Source organism: Xenopus tropicalis, chromosome 10, assembly GCF_000004195.4.
Source record: "Xenopus tropicalis strain Nigerian chromosome 10, UCB_Xtro_10.0, whole genome shotgun sequence".
NCBI lineage: Eukaryota > Metazoa > Chordata > Amphibia > Anura > Pipidae > Xenopus > Xenopus tropicalis.
This window is the reverse complement of record NC_030686.2, coordinates 17,054,224-17,075,793: the sequence shown is the minus strand read 5'-3', so window position 1 is coordinate 17,075,793 and position 21,570 is coordinate 17,054,224. Positions and strand designations below refer to the sequence as shown.

At 41.6% G+C, this 21,570-nt stretch overlaps 1 protein-coding gene across 2 annotated transcripts in view; it reads left to right on the top strand.

Annotated features, from left to right (window-relative positions):
• Positions 1 to 21,235, top strand: part of map3k3 (mitogen-activated protein kinase kinase kinase 3) — a 28,846-nt gene extending 7,611 nt beyond the window's left edge. The window contains exons 4-17 of one of the 2 annotated variants that reach the window (XR_004220722.1): positions 460 to 559; positions 1,954 to 2,067; positions 8,749 to 8,866; positions 9,847 to 9,980; positions 10,549 to 10,622; positions 10,771 to 10,838; positions 10,924 to 11,016; positions 11,460 to 11,651; positions 12,020 to 12,168; positions 12,385 to 12,516; positions 12,668 to 12,797; positions 13,148 to 13,325; positions 14,815 to 14,970; positions 15,347 to 15,437. Coding sequence is in view for 1 of the 2 variants with exons in the window: in XM_031894874.1 (XP_031750734.1) it covers positions 460 to 559; positions 1,954 to 2,067; positions 8,749 to 8,866; positions 9,847 to 9,980; positions 10,549 to 10,622; positions 10,771 to 10,838; positions 10,924 to 11,016; positions 11,460 to 11,651; positions 12,020 to 12,168; positions 12,385 to 12,516; positions 12,668 to 12,797; positions 13,148 to 13,325; positions 15,347 to 15,575 (1,711 nt within the window). In the remaining variant the exon portion in view is untranslated. Of the gene's footprint in view, positions 1 to 459; positions 560 to 1,953; positions 2,068 to 8,748; positions 8,867 to 9,846; positions 9,981 to 10,548; positions 10,623 to 10,770; positions 10,839 to 10,923; positions 11,017 to 11,459; positions 11,652 to 12,019; positions 12,169 to 12,384; positions 12,517 to 12,667; positions 12,798 to 13,147; positions 13,326 to 14,814; positions 14,971 to 15,346 lie in introns of both variants that reach the window. The other variant, XM_031894874.1, reaches the window with a different exon arrangement.
• The last annotated feature ends 335 nt before the right edge of the window (positions 21,236 to 21,570 follow it).

Here is a 21,570-nt window from a genome sequence, read left to right as displayed (position 1 = left end):
GGCTGCAGCAATGAAAAATGAAGGTGTGCCATCACCCTTAATGCAGCAAAATCCAGGCAGACTTGTCCCATAACTGACAATGCAGATAACTGAATAGTATTGTTCCTCTCATTTCAGCTGATATCTCAGTAGAGGGGGTCTGTAAAAGAGGGAGATGTGATTTAATTCAATTCTGCATGTGTCAAGATGACATTCAGTTTGGCCAGATTTACTGAAATCCAGTTGATAGAGAATCAGTAGTAGAGCACCTGTACCTAAAAGACCATTTCAACAGATATGCATTTTTGTCAATAGAATTTACTTGAGCAAGAGTAGAGGTATAAAGGGGAGCCATACAAAGAGTGAGCTTTGTACTATATTTTCCCTAGATTTGCAGCCTTTACAATTTATTTTTCAAATCCGATTTCTTCAAATATTCTCTTTCCCACTTCTCTGATTTTGTGAATTGCCTTTTTTTAGAATCCTACAGTTTTCTAGGCCTGTAAAGTTTGAAGAGGTGGAACAGAAAGTAAAGAATGTCTTTGGGCAACAGCTGGATCTCTATTACATGAACAATGAGGTAGGTAAATCAGCACAAGAGACGTGGAGTTTCAGATGTGCACAAATACAGTTACTCGTGGGATGAATAGACTTTGATCACATACGGAGCAATGGAGACCGAGTGCTTCTCCCCATTGGTCCATATGTGAGCTAAGTGGGTGCATATGCATGCGCATGGGGAGAGTGGGGGGGAGGTAGGTGGGCAGAGAAAGGTGACAGCCTCGGGCTGCCAGCCCTGGCTCCACATAGGACTATTTTGTTGCTGCCCATATTCGAATGAAGAGCTGACATGTTCATTGTGATTCTGATTTAGCTACAGATTATATCTAGCCCTGCCCTATATAAAGCTGTGCCTTCTCATAATAATAAAAGCACCCATAAAGACACTGTCATTGATTGCAATGTTTGACTTGTTAAAGCAAGTAAACAACACAGGCAACAACATGTGCACATTTTTTTTATTTATTATTTGTTATTATTATATTGCTTATACGTATACTCCGTGTTTTACATTAATGATAGACATTCACATCAATCCCTGCCCCAGTGGAGCTTACAGGCTAAGGTCCCTATATCTACACACACTAGGGTAAATTTTGCCAGAAGCCAGTTAACCCAATACTATTTTTTTAGGGACTTATAATTGAAATGAGTATATAAAATTGATAACTAGACATAAGTCAACCTGTTCTTCAGCATGTTAATTAAAAACTCTTAGCACCCCTAACAGCCCTTCACTGGTTGTGGGACAATGGGATTTTTCAACATTTAAAGGTATACTGGTGGATTCATTTTTTGATCAGTGGGCTTTAGTTTTTTTGTTTCTGTACTTATATCACACTGACCTCTCCTTATTAAACAGAAACATGTAAAGTATTAAGTATTATTATGAAGCTACGAAAAGGTTCAGTCACTCTGTGGAATAGTTCAGAGGAATAGAAGTAGTGGTACAAAGTTTCTTCAGGTCTTGCAAACAATCAGCAGTAAACAATGTCTTGGCTACTTCTTAATATTTAAAGAAAGCATCTTGTTGTTATGACTTTCACCAGCAAATGTGTTGGCAGTTGCCATTAGCCCCCATAGTTTAGTGATGTCATCAGTTATAATCAAATCTTACAGGCAAATTTATCAAAATGTGAAAGTAAAGCTCACCACAGAAGAAACTTACCCACTTTCTATTCAATCCTATGGGATTGAGTTCACCATTTGATAAATGTGCTTCTAAAATTCCCATAGAAATAAATAGAAAGTGGTACATTATTCACTTTATAAAGTCAGAGAAATGTCTGAAAAAAGACAGTGACAAAATGCAGACAAATCTCCAGGTCTTCATGGGTAGGTGTCATGGTGCACCTACATTTTAATATGTCCTTTAAATGCCATGTCATACAGGTCTTTTTTTACTTACTGTAGCTCTCCATTCCCCTCCGAAGTCAGGATGACCTGGACAAGGCTGTGGATCTTCTGGACCGGAGTTCCAGCATGAAAAGCCTCCGGATTTTGTTGCTTTCTCATGATAAGAATCATGTAAGACTTGAGTTGGGAAACTTTGGGTGATCTGTCTGTGGATGACTTATATCTGCCATAAAAGTAGTGCAGGGTATTTGAAGGCCTAGACCAGGGGTACCCACAGTTTGTCACCCTGTGGTCTACTCTTGCCATCTGGCCTCCATCATGAGATCTACTTTAATAAAAATAGTTGATGTTTAATACCTAAATACACATAGCAATATATATAAATGAAGTGTCAAATTCACATTTAATGCTCAGATAACATTATACAAGATCAACACAGCAGTATGGCTGCAGTCATAAGCTCTGTTATGTTGAGGCACAAAAGAAGTGGTGGGATGGCATCCCACCTTGTGGTCTACCAAAAACTTTAAAGTGATCTACTGGTAGACCACGCTCTACCTCTTGGCCACCCCTGGCCTAGACGTATCTCTTGACCAACTCAATTTACAGGGGCAGACAGATTCCTTTTATTATGCACCATATTGTGATGTAAAGGATGGTTATTAGGCAATTGATAAAAAAACATTCTGTAAAGCAAACAATCATTATATTATTTATTCTAAAAAGATATAGCTTTGTGATTACACAAGTGCAGCATCTTAGTTTTAGCCACTAGGACAGAAGAAAATGACTGCATCCTAGTACTAAGAAAGTATTATCTGCTGATGGCAATGTTAAGCCTCAAAGTGCAATGCAGCAAAAGATATCGGTAGAGGTGTTATTGTCCTCGCCCATGTAGGTTTTGTTCTGACTAGGTAATTACCATTATATTTCCTGCCAGTCTGTCATATAGAGAAAAGATAGTGATCTTCTACTATCCTCTATTTATTTTCTCAGAACTCTTGATCACTGGTGCAAACCAATTAAATTTCTCTTATGTCATGGGGGACACAGGAACATTGGGGTAAAGGGCCTCTCCCGCTAGGAGGCAGGACGCTGCAGTGATGTCAGAATTGTTGCTCCTCCCTCTCGCCTTTTACCCTCTTGCTTGGCTAGCAGAGCTCTGTTTTCAAAGTAGGTTAAGACTAGCCTCTAGAGAGGCTCTGCACAAGGACTACATTGGTCAGTGGTTAGCACTGACAACTGGGGTAAGACCAGAGTCAGCAACTTGTTTGCACTCAGAATGTCAGCCCCTTTTGCAGGATTCCACTACTGTGCCCAGGTTATCCCTGAAGTTCCAGTAGGTAACCCCAGGCCTGGATTTGTGGAAAGGCCACAAAGGCCCGGGCCTAGGGCGGCACAAGTTTAGGGGCGGCATGCCGCCCCGCCGCAACAGAATTTTTAAATTTGGCTCCCATACGGAGCAGTCAGGACCTCTCCCCACTGCTCCGTATGGGAGTTTAAATGTGCGATTGCGCATGCGCGTTGATCGCGCATGTGCACTCAGGGGGAGAGGGCGCCGCGCGTTCGGGGCGGGGGCGGTCTCGGGGCGCCGAGAACTTAAATCCGGCCCTGGGTAACCTATTTGGGCAAAAGAATGTAATGGCAGAGTCTGGGGTGCCCCTTACTGGACAGGAAGAGACGAGTGCTATTCGCTGGTTCTCTCCACTGAGGTAAGCGGGCTCACTTCCCCTCCCTCCCCTGCCTTCAGTTAGCATGCGCCATTAGCTTCTCACGCGATGATGATATCATGGCTTCCCGCCTGCCACTTCCAGACGTGATCTAGTCAGAAAAGGCGGGTCTTCCTTCTTCACGCACACCCTGACACAGGCACAGCTTTGATTCCTCTTTTTCGCCTGTACCAAGTGTCTTATCAAGCTTAACTCCAGACCCCCCTGAGCTTTCCTCAGTGGGAACATCTGACAAACCCACTGTGGGCACTTCCCATGCGGGGGTACCAATCTCACAGGCCTCCTCTGATGCACCCGCTTTAGGCCATCTCATTTTCTCAATCCTTATCAGGTCTCCAATGCATACCACAATTGGCATCCTCAATTGACAGGATGCTGGTCAAATGATCAAATCTTCCAACACCTTCAGCCATAAAAGGGAGGTCCTGGTCGAACGGAAACAACCTTAAGGGCCCTCACTTTAAGCCAACCCCCATCCGATTCCGAAGGGGAAGATAATTCCCTTAAACCTGCTTCCAATGTTGACCACCTCATACGGGCAGCGTTAGAGGTATTACAAATTGAAGGAGCCGATTCTGTCCAAGACAATGCTAAGAGTCCCTTAAAGAAACATCATAAGACTTCTGCCACATTCCCTGCTCAAGACCAATTACAGGCACTAGTTCAGGATGAGTGGCAGTCACCTAAAAAAAATGTCATCATCAAACGCTTCACTAAGCAGTATCCCCTCCTAAGGAATTTATAGGAAAATGGAGTTTGCCTCCGGTCGTTGACACTGCGGTCTCTAGACTGTCTAAAGCCACAACCCTTCCTGTCCCAGATGTTTCGGCATTCAAGGAACCCACTGATAAAAAAAACTCAAAGGGTTTCTTAAGGCCACTTTCTCAGCCTCAGGCTTAGCCCTTCTTCCCATTCTAGCATCTGCCTGGATTAGCCGAGCCATTGAAGCATGGTCTACTTCCCTGCTCCATACACAATAATGACTTGGCCGCTCAGATTTCCCAGCTAGTTCTTTACATATCTGAGGCCATTGCATTTGTGGGAGAGGCGGTGCTAGACGCAGCCATACTAGTGGCACACTCCTCAGCACTCTCAGGCTCGCAGGTCCCTCTGGTTGAAATTGTGGTCTGCCGACCTCAGCTCCAAGAAGTCCCTTATATCTATCCCCTTTTAAAGGATCTAGACCAGGGATCCCCAACCTTTTACACCCATGAGCCACATTTCAATAGAAAAAGTGTTGGGCAGCAACACAAGCATGAAAAAAGCTTCCTGGTGGTGACAATAAGAGCTATAATCAGCTACTATGTGGACTGGAAGCCTACAGAAGGCTCTGTTTAGCATTGTACTTGGTTTTTATGGAGCCAAAACTTGCCTCCTTACCAGAAATTAAAAAATTAGCACCTACTGCATGTTGGGGAGCAACATGTTGCTCACAAGCCACTGGTTGGAGTTCACTGATCTCTTTGGGGAAGAACTGGAAACAATCATATCCCAAGCTACAGGAGAGAAAAGTACTCTTTTACCACAAAACAAACCCAAGTCAAATTCAGCTCTAGGAGAGGTACTTTCTTTTGGACTCTAGGGGTCGTTGACACTGCGGTCTCTAGACTGTCTAAAGCCACAACCCTTCCTGTCCCAGATGTTTCGGCATTCAAGGAACCCACTGATAAAAAAACTCAAAGGGTTTCTTAAGGCCACTTTCTCAGCCTCAGGCTTAGCCCTTCTTCCCATTCTAGCATCTGCCTGGATTAGCCGAGCCATTGAAGCATGGTCTACTTCCCTGCTCCATACACAATAATGACTTGGCCGCTCAGATTTCCCAGCTAGTTCTTTACATATCTGAGGCCATTGCATTTGTGGGAGAGGCGGTGCTAGACGCAGCCATACTAGTGGCACACTCCTCAGCACTCTCAGGCTCGCAGGTCCCTCTGGTTGAAATTGTGGTCTGCCGACCTCAGCTCCAAGAAGTCCCTTATATCTATCCCCTTTTAAAGGATCTAGACCAGGGATCCCCAACCTTTTACACCCATGAGCCACATTTCAATAGAAAAAGTGTTGGGCAGCAACACAAGCATGAAAAAAGCTTCCTGGTGGTGACAATAAGAGCTATAATCAGCTACTATGTGGACTGGAAGCCTACAGAAGGCTCTGTTTAGCATTGTACTTGGTTTTTATGGAGCCAAAACTTGCCTCCTTACCAGAAATTAAAAAATTAGCACCTACTGCATGTTGGGGAGCAACATGTTGCTCACAAGCCACTGGTTGGAGTTCACTGATCTCTTTGGGGAAGAACTGGAAACAATCATATCCCAAGCTACAGGAGAGAAAAGTACTCTTTTACCACAAAACAAACCCAAGTCAAATTCAGCTCTAGGAGAGGTACTTTCTTTTGGACTCTAGGGGTCCATAACTACAAGGGTACTTCACCCTACCACACCACTACCTCTTTCAAACAGCGGTTCTCCAGCAAGAACAAATCTTCCTGAAAGCCCCAGCCTAAGCCCACATAGGAGAAGAATACTTCTACTACTACCCAGAAACCTCAAATACCGGGTTGCTTAGGGGCAGGCTCCGATTCTTTGCACAAACTTGGGCCAATCACACTTACGACACTTGGGTTCTCGAGACCATATCTTTCGGGTGCTAACTCGAGTTCAAAAGCCCCCACCAAGACGCTTTCTCATGTTGCAGCTTCCCTTACAACTAGTAAAGAGGGAAGCCTTTCTGACAGTTGTTCATTCCCTTGAAGGCTCTGGGGTGATAGTTCCTGTCCCATCAGCTCAACGTTTTCACGGGTTCTACTGGTTTTCCATCGTGGGACGGATCTTTTTGACCGATCCTAGACTTGAAGCATCTGAACAAGTGGGTAAACTGTCATCGTTTCAAGATGGAATCACTGCACTCAGAACGCCTTTCAGAACGCTTTCAATTTGTCGCTCTACCATTCGGTCTTTCCTTAGCACCAAGGATATTCACAAAAATCTTGTCTATCTATTCTCCGTGTCTGTGGTGTGCCTATTACTCCATATATGGACAACCTTCTCATCAGCAACGAGTGTATTTACCAGAGGAGAAACAACACAAGCTACAGTCCTCCATCTGCCAAGGCACCAAAACAGACAGTGCAAATCTGTATGAGAGTCCTGGGCCTGATGGTGTCTGCCAACGAGGCAGACCCATTTGCTCAGTTTCATCTCCGCCCACTTCAAGCAGTAATCCTCAGAAAGTGGTGCAGGTCATCCCTACACCAATTGATCTCCCTACCAACAAAGATCAAGAGATCGCTGTTGTGGTGGCTTCTTCCTCAATGCTTGTCTCAGAGTCGGACATTCACCGAACCGAACTGGCGGGTACTTACGAAAGATGCCAGCATTCAGATTTGGGGGGGCAACCTTTCAAGGGAGAATGGTCCAGGGTGTGTGGTCTTAGGAGAGCTCCCTGCTTCCAAGCAACTTGTTGGAAATCAGAGCAATCCATCTAGCTCTTCAGTAGTGGCAGGATCTCCTAAGACACCAACCGGTAAAATCGGCAAACAAAGAGGTGGCCCCCATCCTGATTTGGGCAGAGAACAACATTCCACACCTATCTATCTACTATCACATCCCTGGAGTGTCAAGTTTGGAAGCAGGCTTCCTAAGCAGACAAAGTCTTCCCATGCTCCCTCTGGTTTTCAAGAAAATATGAAGGGAAGCTACCACAGTCATAGAAGTCACTCCGTGCAGGCCCAGGAGGTCCTGATACTCGGACCTTCTGGCTCTTTCACTGGAACCCCTGGTTCCGCTTCCCCGGAGGGACACCCTGCTATCTCAGGGTCCTTTTTGGCACCAGAATCCCAACTCTTTGCCTTACTGTGTTGGCTCTTGAAGCCTCTATCCTGAAGGAAAAAGAATTCTTTGATGACGTAATCCAGACCATCATCAAGGCATGTAAGCCGTCTACCTCCAAGATCTACTATAGGACATGGAACCGCTACTGATCTTGGTGCGATCAGCACAACCTTGACTTCCAAGAATTCAGTATTCAGTATTGGTTTATCCAAGAGGCTCCGTCTAGGGTCCATAAAATCTCAAGTCTCTGCGCTATTGGTCCTCTTTCAGGAATGTCTGGCCCTCCAGGACGATGTCCGACCTTATTATAGGAGGTTTCCCAAATTACTCCCCCCTTCCGCCATCCAGTCCCTCCTTGGGAATCTCATTCTCAACGCACTTCCCTGAACCTCCATTTGAACCTCTCAACTCTGTTGATTTTTGTGCCTTAACATGGAAGACAGTCTTTCTGGTAGCCATATCTTCTATCTGACACATATCTGAGCTGATCGCCTTTTTGTGTTCACCTCATTTTCTCATCTTCCAGGAGGACTGCATGGTTCTTTGCACTTTCCCTGTCTTTTTTGCCCAATTTGGTCTACTTGTTTCACATTAACACAGAAATCAGCCGGCGGTCTGTCCCCCTAATGACTAAAGAGAAAAAGATTTAACAGTGAGTGGATAAATCCTTCTATTTGTTTTTTATATTTCTATAAATTAAATCAAAGTGGGAGACATGCATGCTGCCAGCCCTCCTCCAAGAGGATAATTTTCCCCAGTCATAAAGATAAAGGTATTGGAGTTTAAAGCAGCTACAGAAACTGAATTATTTTGCTTTATAGTATAGTATATAGTAGGATATTGTTCCTGACTTCTGGATCCCTTTTAATGGTTTGACTATAGGACAAAATAAGTGGAAACCCGTTATTCAAAAAGCTCCAAAATAAGGCAGTGCCAGTTCTCATAATGTGAATTATTTCGACTCGTTTTTCTTTTCAATAATAAGACATTTCCTTGTTAAGTACACTAGCATACACTAACACTGTATGCTAGCATATAAAATACGCTGATACGCTGTACACTAGCATACAAAATATGCTGATAGCAATATTGTTGTTTATTTTAAAAATGTTTTTAGTAGCCTTTAGGCATGGTATTCTGCATGATGGAAAGACACCGTATACAGAAATACCCAGGTCCTAATTATTCTAACAATAAACAACTTAACAAAAATTAACATTATTTTCTATAAAAGCAAACTCAGTTGCACTATTTACGTCTCATATCCACTACATAATTCTCACTTACACCCTTAGATATCCTCATCCCATTCTGGTATCCAGAAGCAAGTGCGTATAAAGGCCTCTCAGTCTGTGGGAGACATTAGCACTGTGTATCACCCAGCAGAACCACGAAGCCGGCATCTCTCAGTCAGTGAGTAACACTTTCTGGCTTCTTTTTATTTTTGTTTTATAGAACACAAAATCATATAAAAAGGTACCGCATTTGAGAACTAGTGCAAACAAGTGATTTATTGAAAAAATATATTGCATAACTCGCATAAAAAGCAGGCATTTACATAAAGATTATATATAATTAGAAAAGTGCTTTATTTCAGACTAAATGGTGCTTTATTTTCAAGACTGAAGCATCTTTCTTTATTTGCAAAAGACCTCAGTGCGGCGGCTGTTATTGGCTAAAATCATATATAACTCAATTAGTAAATAGTAATATAGTGTGGGAATTATCATTTTTATTGACTTCTGTTCACTGTAAGATGGTTGCTGTCAGCCAGGAACAATGCATCCACCATAACTAAAACAATCATTGTGTTTTATTAATGACATGGCTGCAAAGTAGTTAAGCAAGTTTTGTATTTTTCAGACTTGCCTTAAAGGGGTGATTCACCTTTAACTTTTAGTATGTTATAGAATGTCCTATTGCTAGCAACTTTGCATTTGGTCTTTCTTATTTATATTTTATAGTTTTTGAATTATTTGCTACATCTATCCAGCTTTCAAAATGGGGTCACTGACCCCAGAAGCAAAAAAAAACCCAAAAACCTATTGCACTGTGAGCTAACAATTTTATTATTGTTACTTTTTATTCCTTATCTTCCCTTTTGCTTCTATTCATATTCCAGTCTCTCATTCATTCCACTGCCTGGTTGCTAAGGTAAACAGGACCCTAGCAACCGTATAACTGCTGAAATTCCAAACTGCTGAATAAAAAAACTAAATAACTAAAAAAAAAAATATGAAAACCAATTGCACATTGTCTCATAATATCAATGTCTATGTTATACTAAAAGTTAATTTAAAGATGAACAACCTTTTTAAACAAGAAGCAGTTAAAATGATCTGTAACGACTTATTTTATATCTTATTTTTCTTTTGTGATTGTCCTGTATTTAGCTTCTCAGAACACAGGCCGCAGCTCCCCTCCTCCTGGATACGTACCTGAAAGGCAGCAAAGAATTGCCCGCCAGGGTTCTTACACCAGCATTAACAGTGAGGGAGAGTTCATACCAGAGACCAATGAGCAGTGTGTAAGTTGTGCTACAATGTTGACAAAGACAACAGTGTGTACTGTAAACTAAAACCCAAAATGTGTCTTCAATAAAGCCAATACTTCTTGTTGTTTGGGTTTTACATTCTCTCTCTTATTTGCAGTGTACCTTGCTGTTCCCCCTTTCTACCTTAAGGCCATACACAGGCATATTTAAGCAGCCAGTGGGTCCTTCAGACCAATTCTGCAGTTTATCTGCCTATATATGGAGCCTCCGACAGGCCTCCCTGACCGAATTCTATGGGTCAGGCTGATTTTCCTGTCAGATCGAGGACAGCATTGGCTCGTTTATGTGGTCTGCCTATGGCCAAACAGTAGCATTAGCACGATATGGCCCATGGAAAGTGGGTATATTGGGGAAAGATTTGCTTGTTTGGGGACCTTACTAAACAAGCAAATCTTACTATGTATGGCCACCTTTACTCTTTTACTATATACCTGTATGATAATGTTATTTATTTTTCAACCCTTCTTTGTCTGTTTTGCCCTCTTTACCAGTGAACCGTTATTGCTAAATAACAATAATAATCATTTCACACATTTCCTAGGCACTGGACCCACTGAGTAGTACAGAAAATTCCATATCCGGCAGCTGCCAGTCACTTGATCAGTCGGAAGACAGGTAAATGTATTGAGCACCCATGTAATCGTAATGAGAATTTATTTTTCAGGATGTATACTTTGACCCCAAGTAATGTAATAAGTAGCTGTTCTGCAAAACATAGGTTTTGTTGCAATTTACTGATCACAACCTTTCTTTCGGTCTGCAGCCCTTCCTTCAGGAAGTCTCGTATGTCCCGAGCCCAGAGTTATCCAGATAATAGACAAGATTTCTCAGGTAATAAGAATTCATATTATTCTTAAATGCGGTTGGACAGGCTATAGAACCTATAGGAATAACTTGCTCTGTCTTTTCTTTTCAGATCGTGAAAATCAATTCTCTGATCGAGCTGGGAAGGGTGGCACGTACCCTCGGAGGTATCATGTGTCCATTCAACATAAGGAGTATAATGATGGTAAGTTATGTTTGAAGCTTTTTATATTTTGTACCAAAGATTTCCAACTCCTGCCCTCCATTGGAGCACAGTGGATCTGGTTTAGTGACATAGTTAAATTTCAACCCTACATCTTGCAGTTCAGCTATTGATTAGTTAATTGCAAGTTTGAAAAGTAAAGAAAACCAAATGTCTTTTTGTCTACTGATAACCAGATTGGTGAAATTTTATAAATGTAAATTTTCCCTGGTCTTAAAAAAATTAACATCATTCTGAACTCTGTTACGTTTGTGCTTGTTCTTCTTGGCTTAAGCAGACTAGTTATTGAATTCTGTTTCTTTTTTGCCATTTGTGCCAGAAATGCTAGGAAGGACTAGCTGTTAGAGTCCTCTAATGGAATACCCTTTTATCTGAACACTTATAATTAATATAAGGCACAAATTGTATCATGCTCTTTCTCTCAGGGCGCAGGACATTTCCTCGGATACGGCGTCCACAAGGAAACCTTTTTACACTTGTGCCATCCAGTCGTTCTTTGAGCACCAATGGAGAAAACCTTGGTTTAACTGTACAGTATATGGAAAATCGTGGTCGGCTGCGCAATGCTGATAGTGAGAATACCCTGACTGTCCAGGAGAGGAATATATCTAGCAAATGTAAGATGCAAAGACTGAAAATAAGATACTAATCTGTTGTGCTAGAGAGTTAATTTAGAATTATGGGTTTGAATATGTGGGTAGAATATTTTCCATCCCTACTTAAGATTGAGAGATGCTGGTTTAGACTGGGGGATACATGCTGGTTCTTGTTTAATTCTGCATATTAACATGTAGAAACTCAAGTGGTGAGTGATCATTCTGCTTCATGACTTTGTTTCCATTTTACAAGCATTTTCTGTTTGATTAGAGGGCAGCACTTGACAAACAAAGGGACATTTTTACTTCTAATACAGAATTGCTTGTGTTATATAGATCATTATATTTTTTGATTGTCTTGTAACATGCCTGCTACTCTTTTTCTCTAGCTCCCAGTGCCCCTATAAATTGGCGTCGAGGGAAGCTTCTTGGTCAGGGAGCCTTTGGAAGGGTGTATCTGTGTTATGATGTGGATACAGGACGTGAACTGGCCGCTAAGCAAGTCCAGTTTGATCCAGACAGTCCAGAAACTAGCAAGGTGAATTCAAAACTTCCGAAATATAGAACATGGTGTGATTTAAGCATATGTAGCTGTAGTTTGATCATCCACTTTGGTTGACATGTGCATTGAATTATGTTTAACATATTTTACATAGTTTTGATTTAAATGTTGATTTATTACAAAGATTTAAAAATGATCTCTATTAAATGCACTATGTATCTGCTGCCTCTCTGTCTCCTCTTCATTCTTTAGGAGGTTAGCGCTTTGGAGTGTGAAATTCAACTGCTAAAAAACCTTCATCATGACCGAATAGTACAGTATTATGGGAGCCTGCGAGACAAAGGAGAGAAAACACTCACCATCTTTATGGAATACATGCCAGGGGTAAGGAGCATGTAGAGCTATATGTTATTCCCAATATCTGTGTTTATTTGTTGCTGGATTTTTCATCATGTCATCCACATGATGATTTACTTTAGTGAATGGCTCTTTTCTGAATAGCACTGACAATCTTTTGTTTCCTTTCTCTCCTTAGGGCTCAGTGAAAGATCAGCTAAAAGCTTATGGGGCTCTTACAGAGAACGTCACCCGCAGATATACACGACAGATCCTAGAGGGTGTCTCCTACCTGCACAGCAACATGATTGTGCACAGGGACATTAAGGGTAAATACTCTAGAGACTCTATAGATGGCTTTATACCCAGTTAACATAAAAACCATGGTATGGAGGATGATTGTGGCCAGGGGTATACAAAGAGGCAATATTGTATATTTATATAAGGAAGTGCCAGACTAATATAAATACTAATTCTGTTATAGAATATACAATATGTAGACAAATTCTTTTCAAGAGCTGTGGGGCAAGTGCAGCTGATCTGGAGACTATTCACTATTTTCAGTATGAGAAAGCAAATCTCAAAATCATAGTGTTCTTTTTGCACCTATGGCATTGATAAATTTCCTTAATTAGAATGTTTTTCTTTGTGTTCATATTCCTTCTGTGTGTTTCCTTAGGAGCCAACATCCTGCGGGACTCTGCAGGGAATGTGAAGCTGGGAGACTTTGGGGCAAGTAAGCGTCTCCAGACTATATGCATGTCGGGGACAGGAATCCGCTCAGTGACTGGGACACCCTATTGGATGAGCCCAGAAGTAATCAGTGGGGAGGGCTACGGGAGAAAAGCTGATGTCTGGTAAGTGGCAGGAACCGAGTTTAATATTTGTGCATTTAGAGTAGAGCAGTGATCCCCAACCAATGGCTTGTGAGCAACAGGTTGCTCACCAACCGCTTGGATGTTGCTCTCAGTGCCCTCAAACAAGGAAGTTATTTTTGAATTCCTGACTTGGTGGCAAAATTTGGTTGAATAAAAACAAAATTTACTACCAAATAAAGCCCCCTGTAAGCTGAAAGTGTGCATAGGGGCTCCTAATAGCCAATCTTAGCCCTTATTTGTCACCTCCATGAACTTTCATGATGCTTGTGTTGCTCCCCAAGTCTTTCTACATTTGAATGTGGCTCACGAGTAAGAAAGGTTGGGGACCCCTGGAGTAGAGTATAGGTTTTTATATCTGTCACATACTGCTAAGGAAATATTTTGCTTCTAGGAATCAAGAAATGATATTTAAGCTTGGTTCATTGTAGTCTTTTTCAACCCTGCTTATGTCTGTATGCTTGGATCTGAGCAATAGTCTGTTTTTAGTAGGATATGGTGGGAGATGAGCTTTGGAATAAAATTGTTATCAATCTTCTACTTAGAATGATTCCTCCAAGGATGTCTTCAAGAATGCATTAATCTGGGCACGAGAGGCAGATGGGCACTCATTGCATAATTACTAGGGATTGGTTTGTGACGTCATACTATGATGTTGCACAAAAGGGAACAGAAAAGGAGTGTAATGTATCTGAGTGATACAAATTTGGCATAGTTCATTAAAATTATTTTACATTGGGGAAAGTTTTTCTCACCCTTTAATGGAGAAGGAATAGTTGATATCAGTAGGAGGCTACAAAAAGTGATTGTATTTACTAACCTGATCTACCATGCTGGTGCCCTTTTAGGAGAAAACTACCCCAGCCTGGAGTTTTGCTCAGCGAGCACCATGGATCCTCTTTTTCCTGCTTCTCCTTTCTTTGCATAAGGTGGGCATGTGCAATAAAGTGAAAAGCCGCCTGCATTTAACAAAAAAAGCCATCTTTTTCACTTTTCTGCACACACATCGCCCCTGGAGTAGTGAAGAAAGACGAAGTGAAAGAAGAGGGTCACTCCATGGTGCTCGCTCGCTGAGTAACCCCTGTCCAGGGTGGTTTTCTGCTAACAAGGAGCTTCAGCTCCGGATATCAGTTAAGTAAATACACTATTTACCTTTCTTTCTACTTTAAGTATCAGGCTTGTTTGCTAGATACTCCGATTTACTCTTCTGTAGGCAAGGCTGCTTTTTGCATTAAAGGTAGTCTTTGGTGCATTACAAATGGTGGACAACTGTGTTTTGCTGTACTACTTTATTGGTGAAGAGCTTCCTTAGTCAGGAGGCCTTGAATTAATGTGACCTCCTTGCACAAGTATTTTTTTGTTAAATTAATATTGTTTGAAAATGATGTGATCCTTGTTACTTTACTACATTTTAGAAGACTACATGAATAGCCATTTAATTGACCTTTTGTGTGATTTGGGTCCATTTTAGAGAAATACTCAACAGTGGTACAGTTTAGTCCCTTCCTCTGTGCTGGTTTGCATGCTTTGCACTTCTCAGACTATAACAGAACAAGGCAAAAGATCTTCCTGTGTCGTCATCCTCCTGCCTAGGCAAGACTTTCTTTCAAACATAGGACTCGTAGAAGTAAGAAATGTCATTTTAGTATAGATTTCATCTAGATTGAAAGTGGTCCGATAAACAGCTTGGTATTTTCTTAGATATTAGTAAATCACTCTGTTGATGACTACACTATAGCACTGTTAATAGTATCATTATTCACTAGCCAGTTAAAAGTTTCACAGAATACAAGATGTTGCAGCATAGTAGGGTAGTGGTCAGGATTATTGTCATGCAGTGCTACAGTCAGAATATCTGCACGTAGTTGGGTGTTCTTCCTGTCACGGTGTGGGTTTCTTCTAGGTGCATCAGTTTCCTCCCTTGCTCCTCCACCCTTTCTGCCTCTTTCAATTAATGTGGTTTATTCAACTTTCTTACTCTCTCTTCCCTTACCATAATACAGGAGCCTGGGCTGCACTGTGGTGGAAATGCTTACAGAAAAACCTCCTTGGGCTGAATATGAGGCAATGGCAGCCATATTTAAAATTGCCACACAGCCAACCAACCCACAGCTGCCTCCAAATACTTCAGAGCAATGTCGGGACTTTGTAAAACGAATACTGGTGGAAGCACGACAGAGGCCAACTGCTGAGGAACTGATTCGGCATCCATTTGCTCAGCTAACTTTTTGAGTCTCTGGAATCACTGTTTCCTTCTTCTTTATTGGACCTTAATGGGATGCCTTTCAAAGAGCTATGTTGGAGTCAATCAAGCAGCCAAATTTCAGATTTGCGTTCATGACAATCATCCCCATGCTGTATCTAGAGCAGGTTCTAGAGCCAGCAGCTGGGGAGACTCGATCAGTGTTAGAGCATTGGAGCAATTGTTTCATTCTGTCTCCTAAAGTTCAGATTCCACAAGTGTCAAATTGGGGGTCCCCTCCCCACTCGCCACAAGACAGATGCTGGTAACTGAATTTGAAAAGCTATGGAGAGATTAAAGCTACATAAAATAGGGCGCACGCCTGCTTCCCAGACAAGTGCCTTAACTAACTCCTACTGTACCAGGGATGCCAAGTGACTGTGGCCAGAAGGCCCTTCTCATTGTAAGTCAGACTTTACAGGAGAAGTTAACCCAATGCTGCCAAAAGTTGATGGCAATGCCTTTCAAGTACCTTCTTGCAAAAATTATCTCGGGGGTTTAGTGACCTTTAACCCTGCTTGGAAAATACAGATATGCCAACTCTTACCTACAGAGATAACTACCATCACAGCATGCAAAGGATAAAGCCATCATGTGCCTTGTTGCAGCCAGAGGAAGCAGGGTTGTGTGACATTATAACAAGATATTTTTATACACAGAAAAAAAAACGTGGTTCTCAGCATCAATAGAGACTTTACCCAGGGCTCAGTAGGTGCTTATTTACTTCCAGACCAAAGCAATCCTTTTGTTTGTGTTTTTATATATATTATTTTTAACTGTAGGAAGCAAGGAGGTAATAATCATTCCGAGACCATATTATGTATGGCTGCAGGTTGTATTATCAGTGTCAGCAAAAAGGAGGTGCCAACCAATGACGTGAGGTTACAATGTGCGTTTGTGTGAATGTTTGTAAGTATGGGAGGGTGCATTTCTTCTACAATAGTGTTGTTATTTGTATTTTGCTTAAGCTGAACCCTGCAGAGTAATTATCCTGCACAACCATACCAAACAAAGGGAAACTATGAGAGGCCAGCGTAGAATGCTGCCCAAAATGGGTAGGGATCTACCTGCATACTGTAGCGTGATGGAGTGACTTTAGTGCACACCCTGCCATGAAATGCATGGAAATGAATGTGGTTTTGCACCACACTGGAATAAGGGATTGTGTTATATGCTGCTTTCCAGATGGCTCAGGCTTAATATAAACTGATAATGACACGTCTCTGAATATTTCTATCCATATATTGCACTTCAGCCATATGGGAACCTGTCGTTAACTGTAGACAGCTTGTTTAATGCAGGCTAAGATGTCGACAATGTAAAATGTTGTGTAAAGCATATACAGCACAAAGTGAGGCTCAGCTAAGTGATAAATATTGAAAATATGTAACATGCACCATATCTGAACCGCTAATGTCACAGATTATGACACACTGATGCTTAAAACTTGCAAAAGGAAGTAATTATGTGATGACAGTACCTGTCATTAACGTTATATTGACTATTTTTATATAATCCAAAAAGTGCAACATGTAGGGGGAAAATGTGCATATGAATATATGATATATGAATATGAGATGTGTCAATATCAATGCTCGTGCATTTTGGAAAGGAGGGAATATTTGGAGTAATGTAATACCACCTATTGGGAGGTAGCAAAGTGGAATTTACTACATCTGATTGGTTAATATGGGTTACTAGACCTGGTATAGAGTTTGCAACTCTTATAACATTACTCATTTTAGTGTTCTGCATGTTTTTCAGTACACCACTGATATCTAGGGAATGCATGTATCCGTACAGTTATGCCACACTGCTAGCATGGCGCAGCCATCGCTCTTTATGAATTTTTATAGTTCTCGGTTGTGTATATGATATGCATGGCAGCGTTGGGTCAAATAGATCCTGTGCCCTCTACCTGCCAAGAACTAGTGCTAATTAGAGAGCTACAAGAGCTCCTTGTGCAGGCCTTGTGTGCCAGTTGCAACTAGTGTCGTTTCCCAGTAACCTGCTCCATCCGTACTTTCTAATCAGGCTCCACCTGGTCTGCAGTGCTGGAACTTCGGGTAGGTAGGTTAGTGCAGGCACATATCTAGGACAAGGTAGGCAGGGGGCACAGTACAAATCAGCAGACAGACTGGCTGGAGGGGAAGTAAGCAAGAAGTGACAGCCACTGGAGGGGTAGGGCAGCAGGGGGTTGGGAAGATTTCGGGTTCAAGTTGGGCACCACGCCGATTAGTATTGCCTTGGTTGTCAGTACTACCTGGTCTGGATCTACTGGACTGTTTTTTTTTTTGCTGCTGTAAAGATGAGGAATGCACTAAAGGTTTGTGCGCCTAAACTAAAGGGGCAGTTTACACTTGTATTCAACCATATTTGATGTTAAGTACAAGACCTATTAATTAAGCTTATGTTTGCTGCCCCTTTACCACTGCCTCATAATAACAGTCTGTCTCACGTTTCCAACAAATTCACTTCACAGACAACAAAGAAATGTCTGTGTTTGGCAATTGGTCAACTTCCTCCCCCCAGTTATAAGTCTGTGTTTTCAAAAATTTAGTTTCAACATAGCTGTACCCAGACTTCTGGTGTCAAAGATATTGTCTGTACGACCGCTGCAAGGGTCAGTGCTGGCTTTATAGCACCCATGGCGTAGTGTTAGGCCCACCCCACTTTTATGTGAAATGCTGCACTTGTGTACTAGAGCGCCCATTTAGCGCAGACTTTGTTTGTCCGTGTGCTTAAATGCAGTATAAATGCAGTATTGATAGCGGTTATTTTTCTGTCTGGTGAAATTTAGCAGGAATGGTTACCAGGTAACTTTTGCTTACAAAGTATACTAAGTATATTATTAAAGACAGAGAATATGTTTATCATTTTCTTTTTGCAGGGGTTGCGTGGGTGGGGGGGGGGGGAGAACTACTTTATGGTGCTGATTTCAACTGAATTTTAACAAAACAAATTGCTTTATCTGATGTATTTCATTTCCCCCTTAAAAAAGTGCTAGTTTTCTTAAATACCTTGCTTATAAACTGCCCTGCATGATGAGGCTGAGGTAGGTGGAATATTTTATTTCTTTTATAAGGCTTAACACTGATGCCACTTTTGTCATATGCACTTTGCCCATGGGAAAGCAAGGCCAAACTGAACCAATCGGGTGTGAAGCCTTCTGCTCAAATGATGAACCCTACCGCCCCCCACAACCAGCTCACACAATTTGGGACATCAGCTGATTGGATTTTCATAGGTTCACCTCTGATTGGATGTTGATATCTCATTCCACAGGTGACACTGAAGCTCTTACGTGACCCAATTAATCACTGGTGGGAGGTGGGCCAGTACCACTTTCGCTTTGCCATTTTAAGGCCCTAAATTAGTATCTCTTTTTAACTTTCAGTTATCAAGTAAAGCATAAGTAAACTTTGCAAACATACAAAATTTTTATTGCCTGGGGGTTATTTTGATAATAGATAAATATTTCGGCACTAAAACTTGGGACAATGAGAAGCCCCCCTATCATGCCGAACTGTATAAATCAATCAATAACCTCATACTGTAAGCCTAACTAGCAGTTCATTTAGATTTATGCTGCAAAATGCCTGGGTACTGTGCAGCCATGTACTATATGGGGGCTATTTACTAACCATTGATTTTTTTTATTTTTAGCGTGTCAGACATTCGTGGAAGTAAGTTTAATCAAATTTTTCAAAATAAAAATGAGAAATGTTTTAGTATATCTGCCCCTATATGTATAAATGTTTCAGTATAAAGATGGCCGATTGGCCAGTGCCAAGAGACTGCAAAGAGGCCCAAATGAGAGAGGCGACCAGACATTACATATATAACACATGTTGCTGAATGTTAATACTGGACAACATCTTCCCATTTTGTTTGCAAGGTTTATTTATGCTTTAATATAACGACACAGCAAAATGCTTTTGTTGTGACGACACAGGAGCTTTGTCCTTCTATCCCATCCTTTCTAACATATGTGTTTCATTTCATGATTTTCACATAGTGCGCTTTAGGAACATGCTCGCCATAGCGGCTTGCCGCTGGAAAGCTTCTGCTACATGTGGCATGCTTTAATTGGATTGAACAAGTTTACAACTTTCCCAGCGGTAGGGACTACTTGGAATAGGAAATGTGTGTTTAAGATGAGCCCCGGGTTAAAGGGAAAGCCACATGTGTTTTTAGAGCCATCATGGTGTTACTGCAGTGATAGAATCTTATTGGCTGCCCTGAGATCCCTGACAATAGCACCCTGCTGAAGAAAAGTCCTATATGTTGTTAGCAGACATTTTGCAAATTGACTGAACAGTCAAAATGGCAAGTGTGCCCAAGCCCTGAAAACTCCTGGGTTTTACTTCTTTTTTGCTTACATATTTTAAAGGGAAACTCACCCCTTTATGGCATCCAATATGCTGTACAGAGCTGTTCTTCTCTGGCCTGCATAGCAGAAACACACTGGTGACCTTAAGGGATATCATTATTCAATGAATGATAATAAAGACAGGCAAAAAAGCATTCACCATTTTATATCTGCCTATTTAATTCTTCTTCCCTGAGCAGCTCAAATCTTTCTGTGCTGGCCACCACCAATGTCCGTCACAGGCCAGGACACAATGTATTGTGTTTGACATGAAGCAGATACAAGGGGCTACCTATAATGGCTGGCAGAATTTGAGAACAGCTAGACACCACTCACCACCCTGCAACAAAAGGCAAGAAGTAGTATTTACATTGTTTAATTTGCTATAGGTCCTGAGTCCTATGTGCTTCCCTGTCCCTTTACATGTATGTACTTCCTACATGTGCTGCATTGAAGAGATACACTAGGCCTTGCATATCTTCTACTGTTTGTACTGGCATAGGGTGGCACCGGTGTTCTTTCCCATTGGACTGGAGGAAACAGCTCCTTAATACAAGTATGGTATCTATTATCCACAAACCCCTTTTTATTTGTAGTAATTAAACAGTTCCATACTGGTTGCAAAACAATCCTTTGTAGGGGGGGAGGGGAATTTGTTCATAAGTCCCCTTATCTGGAAAACAAGGTCCCAGGCATTCCAGATAATAGGTCTTATACCTGTAGCAATTGCACTTACACAATAACACAAAACTACATTTTGTAGAATGCAACAGAGGGGCATGATCCCTAAATGGGGTCTAAAACATGTTTTAGTTGTAAAAGTTACACTTGTAGCTTAATGACTCAGACGTCAAGTCTCAGATTAAAAGCAAAAAAAAAGATATTTTATGCTTCTTCCTCATGAAGAATAGAATGCAGTAATGTATTCTATGGAGGGGTGTAGAGCGATCACTCCCTTTGTAAAGAGGAAGATGACTGGGGGGGTGCTTAGTATATTGAAGCAGGAATGTATCCTTGCATCGACCCACCTCCTGCCAGACTTGCGCTCCCTGGCAGGGGAGGAGTGAAACGTTAGTGCGCCGCCAATGAATGATGATGCTATATACTGTGTTCCTCTACGTGGGAGGAACGAGTGCCAAAGGGAATATCCCATTTACTGTATAAATCTCTATAAATATAAATATATATATACTGACCTGGGGCTTGCAGTGCAGAGCCCTTGCAATGTATCCTGTTTTTATTTGTTATTATTTACAATAAAAATGTCCATTTATATGATCTGTGTCTGCGTCTCGTCTTCATGTATGAAAAATGGTCTACCACCCCATCCCTCGAAATGGGGTACCACTGTAGGGTAAATGGTGTCCACTCAATAAAAATAATTGTGCCTGAGCTTTGCTGTGGTAGGGCTCCATCATTCAAATAAAACTACGGCATCCAACTTGGAGGCCTTTATTATTTGTTGAACTGCAATTCTCAACATCCCTGGTGGCTGTTGTGTTTATGGCCCTGATACAACCCATCCTACAACACCCTACCTATCTATTGGGTTTTCTTTTCTTTACCTCTGCATAAACAACCCCTCGCCCTACTTGCACCCCTGTAAGATAGCT